Source organism: Aptenodytes forsteri, unplaced genomic scaffold, assembly GCF_000699145.1.
Source record: "Aptenodytes forsteri isolate BGI_AS27 unplaced genomic scaffold, ASM69914v1 Scaffold94, whole genome shotgun sequence".
Classification (NCBI taxonomy): domain Eukaryota; kingdom Metazoa; phylum Chordata; class Aves; order Sphenisciformes; family Spheniscidae; genus Aptenodytes; species Aptenodytes forsteri.
The window spans coordinates 4,913,571-4,930,422 of record NW_008795017.1 but is presented as its reverse complement, the minus strand read 5'-3'; the positions used below and the strand labels follow the sequence as shown (position 1 = coordinate 4,930,422).

Below are 16,852 nucleotides of genomic sequence, written 5' to 3'. Positions count from 1 at the left end.
AAAATGATCGGGGGATGGAACACCTCTCCTGTGAAGGCAGGCTGAGAGAGTTGGGGTTGTTCAGCCTAGAGAAGAGAAGGCTTCTGCGAGACCTTCTTGCAGCCTATCAGTACTTAAAGGGGGCTTATAAGAAAGATGGGGACAAACTTTTTAGCAGGGCCTGTTGCGACAGGACAAGGGGTAACAGTCTTAACCTAAAAGAGGGTAGATTGAGACTAGATCTAAGGAAGAAATTCTTTACTGTGAGGGTGGTGAAGCACTGGCACAGGTTGCCCCGAGAGGTGGTGGATGCCCCATCCCTGGAAACATTCCAGGTCAGGTTGGACGGGGCTCTGAGCAACCTGATGTAGTTGAAGATGTCCCTGCCCACAGCAGCGGGGTGGGACTAGATGACCTTTAAAGGTCCCTTCCAACCCAAACTATTCTATTCCATGATTCTATTCTATTCTACGTTAAATAGCTAAAATAATCTTTTTAACACTGTTTGATAGGTCTCCATTTGCCAATTAGTGTTTAAAAAATTCTAGTTCTGTTGGAAACATGGTTTGATATTATTTATACTTTATATCATTAAAATTTTTGAGCACCCAGTTCCCTATTTTTTTTCCCTTTTTGATGAAATTCAGAAACCCGTGAGAACATGCCAAACTCGTGAAACTGTTCTGTATTTCCACGGAGAAAGATTCCAAGTAAAATTATCCCCACTCCGCCCCTATATGGATGAAATGGACCTTAATAAAGGTAACCAAAATCTAGAAAATAAAATGCACAAGGCTAACAGAAAACAGCGCGTGAGGTTAGCACAGTCTTTCCAGTCTTTTCTGCTTAACTGAAATTTGAATTCTGTTCCAAGTTCTCCCCACTACAGCTATTATTTGGCACAGAAAAGACGAAAATCCTAACAGCAGGCTTTATCTTACACTAATTAGCACGTTGTATTTCTCTCACATATCTGAAAATTCACTACTAGGTATTAACACTTCTGTTTTACCACAACTGTGGCTTTCAGTTAAGAGACCTCAAATATCCAGATATTATTTTCTTTAGCAATTTCTTAGTAATGTATTTAGAAACATAAATAAACCTGTCACAGATGATAAAGCTATCTAGCATCAAGGCCATGGGGTGCAACGTGCTGGACTATGGATAACAGATGCTATTGGGGATCCTCTGCCTGTGTATCTCGTGGCCATACAAAGAACTTCCCATATTCTTACCGTGACGTCCAGAAAGCTTCCCATGAGAGTTGCAAAGGTAAAAAACAGGCTTCGAAGATTCTGTGGATAGATGTGAACAGCTGAACCCCAGACCACAAGAGAAGCCACCTATTTTCAGCATACTGTATAAACCCATGCTAAGTGTGTCCCAGGAAAGTTTCCCAAAGATTATATTAAAAAAAAAAAAAAAAGAAAAAACAAAAAAATTAACAGTATTTGGAAAGAAAACTTAAGAAAGCTAAGGACTGAAAACTTACTAATACCACATATATATTCTGCTGCATGGGCAAAGTCATACAGGGTGATCAGATATCCCAGACTGACCAGGACAGACACAAAATGGAAAACTTTTTCCAGAATCTCTGAGAATTTTACTAGATCATTATTTTGTTGCAAGTTTTACAAATGGGATATAAGAATTTCCCTCTCCCCCTTCCTCATAAACTGCAACCCTGGAAAAAGCTGGCAAATAGCCACAAGTGTCTCACATAAATCCTGCCATGTTACTTGCATCCAATTTTTCCTTTCAAAAATGATTTATTTTCACCCTAGTGTGCAAACATATCCAGGCATCAGAACATGAGGACAGGCCAAACTGTGCTCTTCAGATTCAGTTAGGCAAAGTAGTCATGGTTTCAAGTACCCGTAGTGTTCAGTCATCCAAAATTAGCGTGGACACATAAACTATCATTACAAGAGTTCTGGAAAGCGGCGAGTACCAGAAATGAGTTTGCAGTTGTCTTACTGTTTTATACTCTTCATTCATTTCCGTTCTCCATGGAACTCTGGGGTTCCATGATTCCCACAAGTCACAGAGCTAACTTTTCATATTTCAACACTGGAAATTGTTTATAGTTTCTTAACTCCAAGAATTGTGCAACAAACTAAGCAAGCTAGTAACCATAGCAACTGTGGTAGAGAAAAAACAAGTTTCAGCTATGAAACTGCAGTGTATTTTTAATTCTTGCAAATGCTACTCTTTCATATCCTACATGTGAAAAATTCATTAAACATGTACAGTAACTAACGTATATATTTATCATGTACCAAAAGACACTTCTTACTACTGTGCTGTATTAAGTACTCCGTTTCTCTCTCCTCTCTCTTTTCCTCTCTCCCTTTATCAGAGTACTACACTTTCTTCTGTTTGCTTATGAACACCTGTATAAAAAAAAATTAAAAAGATGCTTCAATGGAGAAGAAAAATGCATTCTGTCTAGTTATTTTTATGCAAGTAGATTTTAAGTGCCGGTTATATTTACTGTCCTATTAACAGCTTTTGTAGCATACTGTCCTTGAACTGGCTATGAAGCACTCACATTTTGCTGATTCTAGGAACTTCGCTAGGAAGGCATTAAATAACAAGCCCATGAACACATCTGATATATAAACTACAGCATGCATTATTATGTAAAGCAGTTAAAGGAAGCAGGACTGAACCACTATTTGGAACTGAAATGATTTTAGGTACCCACATCCCATGCGGGGCATGGATCTACATACCCAAAGAGAGTACTACATTAAGCCCTGTACAATCTTACACAGACACTTTGCTTGTAACTAGTGTTTCTTAGTGATGGCAAGCAATTACACTGGTATTAAGGAATACAAGATAGAAACATGGAAAAGTTTTCCACTCAACTACCTATTTCATCCCAAATTTGGTATTTTATGAAGACTTGAGGAATAAAACTTGCAGGATGAAAAAGATCTCAAAAGCATATGAAAATTTAAAATTCATCAGTTTAGATTATTTGAGGACTTGAACAGACAAAATTATTTGAAATAATTGGTATCTTTCATCAATACTGTGAATATGTCTAAATGAAGAAGGCTACACTTCTTGTCCTCTCTTACAAAACAATGCTTATAAATATCTTTCTGTAAAAAGCTGTTACATCCCAAAGATTTCAGAAAGCAGAGTGATGTACTTTTGGGGAGTTTTTTTAATAGGAAGAACCTAAACCAAAAAAATTGTTCCCAAAGATTCAGCAAAATATCATGAAGCTACACAGGCTTTGAGGGCTTCTTATTTTGTTTTGGGAGGCTTTTTGGTTAAACTAATAATCTTTCTAATAGATAAAGATACGTGCACACAAGTTTCCAGTACTTCTGTAACACTCTGATGAGTAAATTTTAATTCAGTCAAATAATGCTCCAATTTAACAGAATCCAAAAACGTACAGATCACGTCTCCAGTCCTGTAAGTACAAGACATCCATGGAATGGAAAAATAAAGAGCCTAGATAAAGCCAGTTTTTCTCTGTTGACGCTGGCATAGAAAAGCATCCTCTTGATTTGGATAACAAAGGCCACGACCACATGGTCCCACTGGAGGCATCTGGCTGGAGACGCACTAGGACAGAAATAAAGCTGTGCAGAACTACCAGCACATGTTAATTGCCACAAACAGCAGGATTACTGCTTCGGACTAGCAGGAGGTGGCCACATCTCCGCAGCTCACAGCACTTTCTTTAGAAACGTCTGCTTTGGCAATTCCATTTATCAAATGTATTTTTATACTTGATGCTTATTTAGTATTGTATTAATAACAATATTGTTTTAATGCATTCTTTTTAATTAAATCCATGAAGTACTTTAACCAAAACAACATGGATGTAACATTTTTATCAAGTGAAGAAACAAAATACTGCAATAAACAGAAATTTGGACACAAACCCAACATGCCAATTTATTTTTTATTCTCTTTGTACTACCAGAGTCTAGTTCGAACAATTCTTCCTCAAAAACATGCAGATTTCACTGGACAGTACAAGTATTTGCTACAGTAACATTCAGGTACATTACTTAGATGACATAAAAATTTTCAAACACTGTACTTCAGAAACAAAGAAGCTGGTGTACAGCTCTGACGAGATTCCAAAAAGTATGCATTATTTTTAAAATGGCAAACACTGCTAATTTTTCTTTCCATAACCAAATGATAAACACTGTACCAAGGAAAGACCACACACAGCAACAGATACTCCGTAAGTTCAGACATCACATTCATACTTTATCCTTACAATATTTTAACATAGTTCAGGTGGTTGCATCTATTTAGAGCAGTGACTGCAAAATTATGTACCTATAATAAATAATGGATCCACTAAAGCAATGATAAGGTATTACCTTATAAATAACTGCCAATTCCAATGACACATCAAGACAATGTTCCTTACAAACCTTATCACCACTCTACCCAAAGTTCACAAAGCCGACAGCAATTACTGAACATACAGAGAGTAAAAGTGTACGTATAGCCAAACAGGTATCTTAACATCAAATTTCAACATATGTAATATATGTTGCACACATTAATCCACTAATTAATGCAAAGCTTGATAAGGGTATCACAGGTTGTGGTATTTAATCTTCTGGCATCTCTTACATCAAATGGCAAAGATGCACAGTCTTAACTTTACTTGCAAGTATGCAGACTTAACTGGACTGTTTAGAAGGGATAAGTAATACATATCCCAACAGAAAAGTAAAATCACAACATAATTTTAATAATTAAACCATACTTACTTCTGTAACATCTGCCCCTGACCAAACCTTTGCACAGTGTCTTAACAAAGAATTGGTTTTCCATGCTGACAAGTAATGCTTTTTATATGTGGGGAAGGTCTGAAGTAATTTGCTTCTTGTAAAAATTACTTCTTCTCTCCAGAAAATGACTGAAAACAATCTAGACCTTCTATTACGATATTGAAAGCTTAAACTACAGAGCTTAATGTAACCACACACTGACAAGGAATTCCAAGGAAGCTACAATTCAGGGGCATGCTCTGTTTTAACCTGGCTGCTTTTTACAGGATACTCTCTCTTTCTTCTCCAAAACCAGCCCCTTCTGAGGCCGTAACAGTGTGGAGCTCTGATGAATCTTTTGAAAGCCTGGTATAACTTGAACGCTGGCTCCGCTTGTGAGCAACGCTCTTCAGGTTCTCGTTCTGAACCACAGTTGAATTAGAACCTGAGCCAGGGTGCAGGATAATTTGAGGTGAATCTCTGATACCTTGTATTTCTTCAAAATTTTGATTAGCTCGATTGTTTGGAGCACTGTTATTATTTAAGGTTACTGTACTAGGGGTTCTATTTAAATTATAGACTTTCTGGCAAGCTGGCCAGTTCTCTTCTGGGCTACTTGCTATCAAGCTGCTTTCAGAAGGGCTTTTTTTATCTTCTGAGCAAATAGACATGCGAACCACAGCTGGATCTTGAAGGCCACTAAGGCTGTGTGGAATTCCTCTCTTTCCACTGTGACTGTCATCTTCAAGTTCAATGAGATTTGCCTTTTCAAGCTGTGAATCATCTGCTCCTTCATTATGGAGGGAATGATTTGGAGAACTTTCATTGGATCTTACACCAGAGTCAGATGAATCTTTTTTGTCCAAAAGGGCATCTGTCAAATACTCCTTTGCTTTGATGAAGGTTCTAATAGGTTCAGATCCATGTTCTGGAGATTTGGGCTGCTTCTCTATTTTGCCATCTGTTTTCTTATCTTTACCTTCCTTAAGAAGTGGAGTATTATCCGATTCCTCAGTTCCTGACTCATCTTCATCACTTGGAAGTTTCTGATACCGGAGAGTAACTCCCTTAAGCTTTAAATCTGCAGCCTGGAAAATACTTGTTCTTTCCGAAGACTTCTTTCCTGGGAGAAGCTTGGAACCGGACTGATCAGATTTTTCATCTTCTTCAGTAATAGGATCCAAAGGAGATGCATCATTAGTAGAAACACCTGAAGTACTGTAATCAACAACATCATTCCTCTTCAGCAAGAAGGACTTTCTTCCATCATCTTGTTTCTGTTCACCATCTTTTCCTTTTTCCTGTTCTGCACTGGAATGCAAGGAACCCCCTGATGTACTCTGCCCCATATAGAAAGCACTTGAGCTATGAGGGGAGGACCTACCACTTACTGTAGTAGAGTTGGCACCTCCTTCTAACTGTGACATTTGAGCAATATACTCTCTATATGCATCTCGGTATTCTGCCTGCACCTTGTCAGTAAGCTTTGATATTTCAATACTAGAATCTTGAGAGTTAAGACTTGAAAGACTTGGAGTTCTACGAGTTTGTGACTGGAAAACAAAAAGAAAGAAAAGAGAGAGATAACAGTTAAATGAACTATTTATTTTTACTTTTATTGATCTTTTTAAATAAAATAACTCAAAGTATCAAGTATGTGCTTAAATGATTTTTTTTGTTGCTGTGAATAGATTATGCAAGTGAAATTGTCAATGCTATAATTAAAATATGCTTACTATAATCATACATATGTAATCACACACACATTCACTAAACTTACAAAGTATTCTTATTGTTGGTCCCCATAACGGAAGACTTCCACAAAACAAGCATTTTATCCAGTGCATTTGAGGCTAACTCTTTTGAGTATATAATTATAACAACTGAATTTGTATGTCAAGATGAGCTTTTCTAATACATTTTTGTACACTTACAAATTTAGCATTTTATATTAGAAAGACAGCAAGAGTTCATCTAAATGCTGAACATCTCCCAAAAACGTTTTTAAAAGACCCCCATCTTACCTACTTCAATATATCCTGGCAAAATTCCATTGCATATAGCTGATTTCAGAAAAATCGGGTCTTGGACAAACATATTCCTCTTTGCCCCCACCTCTGCTCTCTTTTAGTGTGCACACAGAGAACTCCATAGGCATAGGACGCTAGGCCATCTATTAAATGCTAGAACCAAGGTCTAGCACAGAGCTGAACAAAGTAAAGGAATGGATTGTGGCTGAACATACAGCTTCGTGTCATGCATATAGCGGGCTGCTCACTACCACCAAGTAAAAGATGTACAGTGCCCAGTGCATTGGAGCCGAGGCATTGCCTTAAGCAGTAAGTACTTCAGGAAACCTACTCAACTTCGCAGTGCCCAAGAGATGAGATTTTGAAAGACTGTTGAGGTATTATGTCTTATTTGGGGCAACACTGAAAATGAACCAAGTTTCAAAAACCTAACTTCTACTAGAAAACACTATTAAGAAAAAACCTAAAAGGGCTTGGGTAATTTTAACAAGCTAAATGTAAACAGGAAAATGAATGTGTGGATTCAAATTCTGTGAATGAATTTAAGATTTAGAACAGAATTGCTTAATCAGATAGATACACCCTCTTGGTCCATCCTTCTCTTTCTCACCCTCTGTTTTTCTTTCCTCCTTCCCCCCACCTTTTTCCTGCTCTTACATGCATCGCTCCTATCCTTCTTGTTTCTGTTCATCATCTTTTCCTTTTTCTTGTTCTGCACTGGAATGCAATGCAAACCAACATGTTTCTTTCCTTCTCAGAAGATGCTCATAATCCCCCCAGCAAGCAATATACACGAGCTCTGCAGGTTACCATTCCATTATTCCCTCTATATTACTAAACAAGTATTACTGACAGCTTTTCATAAGATCAATAATGTTGTATATACACTAGAATACTGGGGAACAGCTAAACATGATTAACTAAAGGAAAATGGTGTTTAAATGACTTCTATCTGCCATGACTGCTAAGCAATTCAATGCCCAAAGCAAAATGCAAGAATCTCAGAAATATTAACACTGGATTATTTATGCATATTCACTACTGTTTATCCATACTCACAGCAGCTATGGTTCCTCACCAAAAAGAGAAATATTTTATTTTGTTGTGCATTTCCAGTAGTACTCCTTCTTTTTACAGAGAAGCAGCAATATTATTTTTAATCAGTATTGACTTCAAAAATTCCAATAGGCGAATTCTAATGTTCTCTTAAGGACAAACTACCTTTATCATTCTTTTGATAGAACTTCAGGTAACTGTATGGCATCAGAAGCACTATTTATTTAAACTTGCATTTCAGAGTGTTTTAAAAAAGATTTTCTTGTACTTCGTTGCTTTTGATACAAAAACAAAGTAACAAATGTGAGTCATGCCACTTTGGTTTGGAAAAACATACACTGATACTCCGTTGCTGGAAACAGGCAGTAAGGGTAATCAGGATCCTACAGACACACACAAGTGTGTGCGCATGCACACACACAGAGGTATTTGAGACAGAAATCTCTCTCTGGGATATATATCCCAAACCTCTTTTCAGTGACAATTCTGAATATTAAAAATATCACCTATAGCTAGTAATTTGGGGTGTCTTCCTATTTTGATGCACCCTCAAGATTTTCTAATTTAGACTTTCAGAGATTAAAAAGCTGCTAAATGTTTGAGTTTGGGGTTTGTTTTGTTTTGTTTTTTAATTCTAATCACTATTTAGATACCAACTGATTTGTCTTATTTCTTAAAAAGGACAAAAGAAAATCACACACTTCAGGTGATTTCGTAAGATACAGAAGAAAAATGACCATAACGTATGACAGAAACTGTAGTTAGAGAAAGATGTCAGCTCTGGAGTCTACGAATAGATTATGCATTGTCAGGACAAGGCTCTGATGTCACAGAGCACTGTAGTTGTCCGTTTAAAAAAAGCCTAATAAATGTATCTGTAATCCTTTGAATAGTATAACATCTGGCTAGCACATAGCTAAAATATTTCACACACAAATTCTGAATACTACGATAAACAGAAATCTTGCAGGACGCTGCCCTAAGCTAGATGAGAAAAGCACGATAGCTTTGATTTTTTTCTCTTGAAGAGTGATTACTGGAACAGATGAATAGTTTTCAGATGGCAAAGACTAAAGACTTTGACTCAGAGAGTGTGGTTAGATTTTACATCTCTGCAAAACTGGTCTTTGCCAAGACTGAGAACTGAAAGTACCTGAACTGTCACAGCAGACTTACTTCTTGACCTGTCTGTATCCAAGAATGGAAAAAACCCTTTACCATACAGGTAAGCAAGCAGAATACATTTCTCTATTAAATACCTGCCAACTTAAGTTACTATGGCGTGGAGGAGCTTCATCAAGACCAATTGTGTTGAGTTCTTCAAAGCTGAAGTTAAGTGTGTAGGGAGCTTGACCAGAAAGACCTGTAAGCTCAGTGTGTGGCAACTCAGTGTTCTGCCCAGGACGACGAGTAAGTTCACTATGAGGAATCGCAGTGGTAACATGCTCAGTTGTTCCACGAGGATCTTCCTGAACAGCCTGATTTTCTGAATTTCTCATTTCAAGTATCTTAACACACAAAAAGAGACATTATAAATGTAATTACATAAATAGAAGAAGTTCTCAAAATTGTTAAAGAAGAATTCTATTAAAAATAGGAACAAGGAATTCACAACTGTAAAAGTGTACTTGCACAGGTGGTGGTGAACATGGAAAAGTATGAAGAAAAGTCTGTTCACAGATCTAGTGCATTCATTGTCTTTACTGCAAATCACATTTTAATATTTAAGAATTTTTTTGTGTTTACAAATTATTATTATTCTTTACAAAATATTCTTATTATGCTCAGACCCTTAAAAGAACTCATATGCCACAAAACACTTAAATTCTTGTAAAACTAGATAAGTGATAAATTACAATTTAAAAGCAAAACCAAACACTTCCATTTCATAGTTTAATCAACCTGAATTTAACAATAAATCGCATCTTGTAATTCTCAGTGTTTTCAAGACTGATTTAGCAGTTGAGAGACATACTGTTATTTTCAGAAAGAAAACTGGCAATATACTAAAAATACTTAAGAGAAAACACAGTTCTCTCTGATGCATAACCCTCACTGTAAAACTGTCATTTACTCACAAACTGGGAGGAGGGAAATACGGAAAATTAGATATCTATATATATGCTTCAATAATAGTATGCAATGCAGCATTCTCGTGTTATACAAGTATGTGTCAATTGAATATTGTACATTTATCTCATTGGCTTGATTTTTAGATTAAGTTTCTTTTAAAATCATGCTTATGAAATTGTGTGCCATGCATCTCTAAGAGCCTGGCTGTCCACTTCCTCGCACTAATATACTGTGAACTCCCTGACTAACTTTTAACAGAAGGACAGAGGCTTCAAAGAGAATTAAGTTCTGACAATTTCATTAAAATAGGCAAATTTAAAAAGGGAAAAGGGAACCCACACAGGAAAAACAGATCTTACAAAGAGGAGGCAAAACTTCAGAGTTCACAAACAATTAAGATGCAAAGCCATAGGCAACCAGTTCTTCATTAAAGTGCTCAAGACAAAAAGACAAAGTAACAAAATAATAAATGCATGCATGTTTTAAGACGATACTTATCATCTTAAAGATGATGATAACAAGAAAGCAATAGGAAAGAAAAAAAGATAAGGTTCGTAATGAAAAAGACAAATTTATGATGACCTGAATACTGAAGAGAAAGTCTTACCATGCTCCTGAACAGGTGCCAGTCACCAAAATTCATATTCATTTCTTTTTTCAGTTCATCAATGTTGCACTGAGCCAAGACACGGCCATTTATATTTGCCTAAAACAATAAAACTAAGTCATGTAAATTACCAATACAAGACTTATGGTGTGGCAGTATCAGACTGAAAACTTAATTAAAATTGGATATATTGATGGTGACTACTAGTGAAACTCCCCAACATCACTCTTAAATCCAATCCTATGTAATAAACACGTTTTTATAAAAGAATATTTATTGATGATTGCTGATGGACAAGAAGAACCTACGTGTCATGAAAAGAATGAAAATATTAAACCCATCAAAAATGTGTATAGGAAAGGCAATATGATTGTGTTCTATAAACAGACATAAGGAAACAACACAGCAGTAAAAAATTTCACGGATGATAAACCACATTCATCTGCCTAGACTTCTCAGACTCGGAACACAAACGGACTGCAGAGGCCCGAATATCTGAAGATAATCAGTTAAGTCCCAGGCATCATCTGACCCCTGGCTTGAGGCATCTAAGATCAGGTACTACCTCCATCAAGTTCCCTCGCTGCATAAATACAGGCTTACATTCCTCCCATCATCGGAAATACCCAGGGATAGAAGACTAGACTTCTTTCTAATTTTCATCATCCTTCAGAGATCAAGACAGAAGTGCCTGAACACCATCTATATTCCAGGAAGCTGATTCCTTATGTTAGGCGTGTTTATACAGTGCTTAACTTCCAACAGCACCAAACTTGATACAGAACGATTTTCCTTACATAACAATGAGAAGTATTTCTCTTTATACCATGTATCAGTGGATGGACAGAACGTAAAAGAGGAACCATGTCTTAGGAGAGCAGCCACAAAATGGAAGACCCAAGTTGAGAACTCTGCTCAGTCTGAGGGATCTCGGTGGTTTTGTTCCCATATCCCAGCAGACAGTCTTAATCAAACTAGGAAAAAGACCAGGCTGAGCCATTTTCATTCTTCCTTTTTACATGATATCACTTGTAGTAAGAAATGCAAGAATATAAATAAGAGGAATCTCATTAGAGATAACTGATGAGCACATTCTTTTAGCACTCTAGAGCCACTGAAGCAACTGGAATTTTTTGCAGCTACACTTAATGAGCTGCAATCCAACATCCTACTTCTTGCTTTAAGCAACATCGCTGTAGCTTCCTATGATAAACCTGTCTCTTAATCCTTGAATCAATATCCTCCCTGTATTTTTTAAGATATGATAGGTACCGGGACAAAGTGAGCTCAGCAAAAACATTCACTGATGACAACCTTCATATTTTCCCCTTCTTTCTTTGTAAAAGGAGCACACAGAATGGTGGAAAAAAGTAATGAAGAAAAAAATTATTCTGTGCTAATGTCTCAGAGAAAAGAGCAGGAACAGAAAAATGTACAGTGGCCTTTTTCTGAAGCAAATAGATGTGGAATGTGATAAGACAGAAATGGAACCATCTTCACCACTCATTTACAACAGATGTGCCAACTTCTCAGGGGGAAAAAAAAAGAGATGTTGCTACCTGGACATAGAAAACATTTGCAACCCTATTTATCTACACGTGGCAATTTTGAAAATGTTTTTCTTGCTTCTTTTCTCAAAATAACCAGTCTCATCAGCATTTATATTTCTGAGTCTGTTTTTCCTTTCTGAGAGAGAGCATTTTCTCTGAAAAATAGATGCTTGTATTAAAATGTCCTCCAAACTTAGCACGCATAGAAGTTAGGATGTTGTTTTGACATTTGATGTGTTTCAATAAACATTTTCACGAAAAAAGGCAACTAAGTATTTCCTTTTCCTTGTGTATCTCCATGTTTAGGTACTAAATACGTTAATGAAATTCAGCTGATACCTTTCTTATAGTTGCAGAGTACTGAGGTAGCATGCTCTGATCCAGACCATCTATCTGCTTTAGCTTCTCACACACAGCTTCCACACTCATTGTACTCAGAGACACATGTGATACTCCTGCGGCTGATCCTGTGCCTGCTCCTGCTCCCTGTAAGAAGTGAGAAAATGTGCACATAAGATTTGTTCAAATACTCAGTACACCCAGAATTTCACAATATACACTAACACAAATCAAGTTGTGTTCAACTACATTTTAAAATTAAGAGATAAGAATAAGAATGCACAGGCATTTTTAATTACTATTAGAATATCTATATATTGGGAAACATTTATTATAGGTATTTATATGAGAAAAACCACAGCATCTTGAGTCCTGCCTACGTGAGAAAATACCTCTCTTAAATAATGTTATTTAAGAAAAGCAATATAAAAATCAGAAATATTAAGTACGGGTTAATCAATTTCAAATGCACCTTTACTCAGAGTTTCCCCCTGATTTTAGTAGTTAGTTTGGTTTGGGGTTTGGTTTTTGGTTTGATTTTTTTTTTAAATAATGCAGACACAACTTAGATTTTCCTGTCTTAAAAACTCCTGGTTTAGTATCAGACAAAGATGACCTAAAACGTAACTCCCCAATTACTTGGATTCATTGGGTAATTTTAGCAACATCTGTCCATTTTCCAGAGGTTCCTTCAGCTCCATTTATGCAAGATCAGCCAAGGGGCTGTGTACCACAGTACAGAAACAGAGCAGCACCACCACTGCCCTCCAAGATACTATGAGGATGCTTCATATATATTGAACTTTTGCAAGATTAGGTAGAAATTATTCACAACTCAGATCTGTAACACAGAAGCTGTCCTGTTAATGTTGCCAGCTTCTGGGAATTTCAAAGAAAGCATGGAAAAACAAAACAAATGCATCTGCAGGTAGTCAGTATACTAAGACAGTGTGTTGTCAAAAAAACCCACATTCTCCCTGGATGGGGACCTGTGCGTTAAGTAGGAGCAAAGTGCAAAGCTCTAAACAGTTATGCTAGTGATTCCAAATTCTTAAAAGCAAAATCAGAACCAGTTCTATCAGCTGTGAAATACTTGTGCGCCCTCCTCCTGGGAGGGAGGTTGCACCCTCCCCTTTTTCTGAACGTGAAGTTTTGGTTTCAGCTCTTGTAGACCATGCACCAAACAAAGCTTGTTTTGGGAGGATGCAAAAGAGCTTCCACAGCCTCAGAGCTCATCATCACATGCGTAAACCCTGGGATGTAAAAGTGCATTTTGACTATCCAGAGTTCAGTTAACGAAGTTTGACTATATTCCTCAAATCACCAATGAAGACTGTTTTTATAGTCGCAATATTTTTTTCATTTTTATTTAATTACTTCAAAGTTATTTAATCTTTCAGAATTAATATAAATTAATAGATCCAAATATATTGCTTATAAAAACCAAGGATTATCACACAGAATGGCATTAACCATATCTGAATTATCTAAACCAGGATATTTAAGAAGAATTTATTCAACTATTAATTCCAAGGCAGCAATCCAAAAACCCATTATCTACTACCATTTAACCTCAGAGTTATTTCTAACTTACTGTATCGGAGATATCCTGATCTGGGGAGGTAGGCACGCTCCCCACCTAAGCTACTCTGAGTTTCAAAGTTTAGATGCTATTACATGTCATTCCCCCAAAGCTCTCTGCCAGATGTGCTTGAAATGGACTTAAAACTGGCAAACTATCACCTTCACTCAAGAACACTACAGGAGGCTGTGGGGAATCTAAGTCTAGCAGTTCGCACACTTGCCTGAAAACAGAGCTGGGGCACTAATCTTTGTTCCTTTGACCATTTATATTTTTTTTATGTGATGTCAACTGGACACTAAACAAACAAAAGATATACCCCATTTTCTGGGTACGTAGTCTACCGAAATTATTGCATAAAAATTAAGCATTATAATTCCACTACAGTCTGGGCACCTAACTTAGGGGCTTGGTATTCCTTCTGAGGACAAGACAGTTACTTTTCAGATTCTGCAATGTCTCCCTAATTAGGTGCCTACAATACCTAATAAGTTATCATATTAGGCATCTAAAGGATGAAATTTAGGTCTTAATCTAGTCTGATTTTTAGCACAGCTAAAATCTTTATCGTGTTAAGGATACAAGCCAACCATCAAACTGATGAAGATGACAGGAAGAAGCTTCATCCATAAACTATTTATCATATACTTCTTTTATGTACATCTCTATTTTTCCTCTTTAAAAAATCACTTTGAGATTTTCTTCGCAATACCAGTTTTGTCTATTATTTCCCCATAAACACACTATTTACTATTGGTATGAGTTAGATAATATACCAAAAAAGAAAAGGTATTAAGTTAATTCAAATCTTAATTATTTCTTGAAAGAAAGCTTATCAATTAAAATAAAAGAAACCGTTACAGCCAAAATTACATTGTGGCACTACTAAAAGAAATGATCCCTAAGCAATGTGCACAAGCAATTGCTCTTGTTCTCTGAATCTATTAAATATATTATCTATCACACATCTACAAATAAACGAAGAAAAGTTTTAAACACTTCTAATTTAACAGTTCTCCTTCAGATCAAAATATTTTTTTAACAATCAAGAACAAGTCATTCTTTCTGCATGCATTAAGAGTTAGTTTAGAAACTCTTCTGTGTATAAAAAAATATGGAAAAGCACTAAAATATTTAGACTATTTTTGTTAAAGTGTGAACTGTTTGAAATAGATGCACATTAATCTAAATCTTTCTTTATAAAAAGCACTCTCTGAAGAATAAGTAATGTAATAGCTTTAGGGATACTGTCATCATGTAAGTGAATTAAAACTGTACTTAAACTGACACATTTTTCAGCCTTAGTGGTTTTGTTAAAGATGCTTACAGAACATTAGTCTGAAAAGTATTTGCCATGCAAAAGCTAAAAGCAGCTTGTCAAAACAAACCTCAAGGCTAGTAATGAGCATTAGTTTACAGACAGCCCAGCATGAAGCACCAGTATGACAGCTTCTGAAATTACTCTGAAATAAGTGAATGATAATTCACAGAAAGTGGCTGTACCTGTCTGTTTTTGTTTAACCCAGACTTACACGGCTTTGAGAAAAGGACAAAACAGAATGGAAAGAAACAACAGCTTAAAGTGACATCAGAAAGGTTGAACATACAGATGACATGCTTTGAAGTAAACAGAGGAAATCAGTGCTAGGATAGAAACGGGATATTTTCATAATGTGATGAAACTTTTAAGGTAGACCTTCAGAATACACATTTAGTATATGCTATACAAATACTATTTTCCTATGAGCAGACTACTCCATTTTGCACTTTTAAAAAAGCAACACTTGCTGTATTTTGTTTGCATAAAAGTTCTACATTATGTTTCTGATGGAAAATCCTGCTTTTAACCAAACATTCTCCTGCCATTTCAAGATCACATTATACCAACAATGTATCTCAAATAACTTTGACACCTCCTATCTAAGCACACACACACCACCACCATCCCACTCCCGCAAAAAAGCAAACCACCACCACCTACAGAACTGAAAAGGTACTTCATTTAAGAACAAATATTCAAAGCACAAAAATGCTACATAAAAGCACCTAGAAAATCCATATAATAAACTCCCATGCCACACACTTTCATTCATGCTCAAACTTTTGAGAAGCACTTCCAGTTTCTTAATGAATATTGTATGTTTATCTACACTACATGCTCTGGGCTGTTAGTTCTCATTCAAAGCACACATACTACATCTTAAGATATTATATATTCAATGCAGTATGAAAAATGTATTTAAACAAAGTAATTATATCGCAACAAGCTGCATCCTAACAAGTCATAATTAACAACGCAAACTAAAGCACACGATTAAGTTTATGACAGATAACCACTGCTAATACTAGTTTGCTTTCTAACATAATAGGGGATACTATGAACAGATATTGGTTACACTACGATCCGATGATAAACTCCTCAGAAGAACACTCTAGAAGTTTTTGCAGTTCCTGTCAGAAATAACCATTTGTATAGTAAAGTCAGCAGAAATGCATGTTTGCCTCCATCACAGATGTGCAAAGGTTGACGTCTTAAGTCAAGCCTATTTGCATTAGTGATTTAAGCTGATACCCTAAAATTTGCAATGCACTTTCATGTTAGCACAACTACATAGATGGTATTGGTAAACTTACCGGTTTGACATCTATGTTTTGATCCATTCAGTAAAGAACAGTAAACTACAGTCTAAGATAGACAAGTTTTATCATCAGCAACAGAATCCAAATATAGAAGGTCACAGAAGTCAAATTATTGATACAAGATGACTGCTCTCAAAAGATTTCTGATTGCCACTAAGCTAACCTAGACTTACACTGATTTTACAAGACTAATGATTAGGATCTGAAATTTCAGAACTCAGTCAACT

At 36.3% G+C, this 16,852-nt stretch overlaps 1 protein-coding gene across 1 annotated transcript in view; it reads right to left on the bottom strand.

Annotated features, from left to right (window-relative positions):
• Window positions 1-3,879: 3,879 nt before the first annotated feature.
• The window catches only part of KIDINS220 (kinase D interacting substrate 220), a 79,074-nt gene continuing 66,101 nt past the window's right edge, over window positions 3,880-16,852 (bottom strand). Inside the window, exons 26-29 of the mRNA XM_009275591.2 lie at window positions 12,404-12,550; window positions 10,515-10,613; window positions 9,094-9,342; window positions 3,880-6,301 (exon numbers count right to left, since the gene is read on the bottom strand). Coding sequence (XP_009273866.1) covers window positions 5,030-6,301; window positions 9,094-9,342; window positions 10,515-10,613; window positions 12,404-12,550 — 1,767 coding nt within the window. The 3' untranslated portion in view covers window positions 3,880-5,029. The remainder of the gene's footprint in view (window positions 6,302-9,093; window positions 9,343-10,514; window positions 10,614-12,403; window positions 12,551-16,852) is intronic.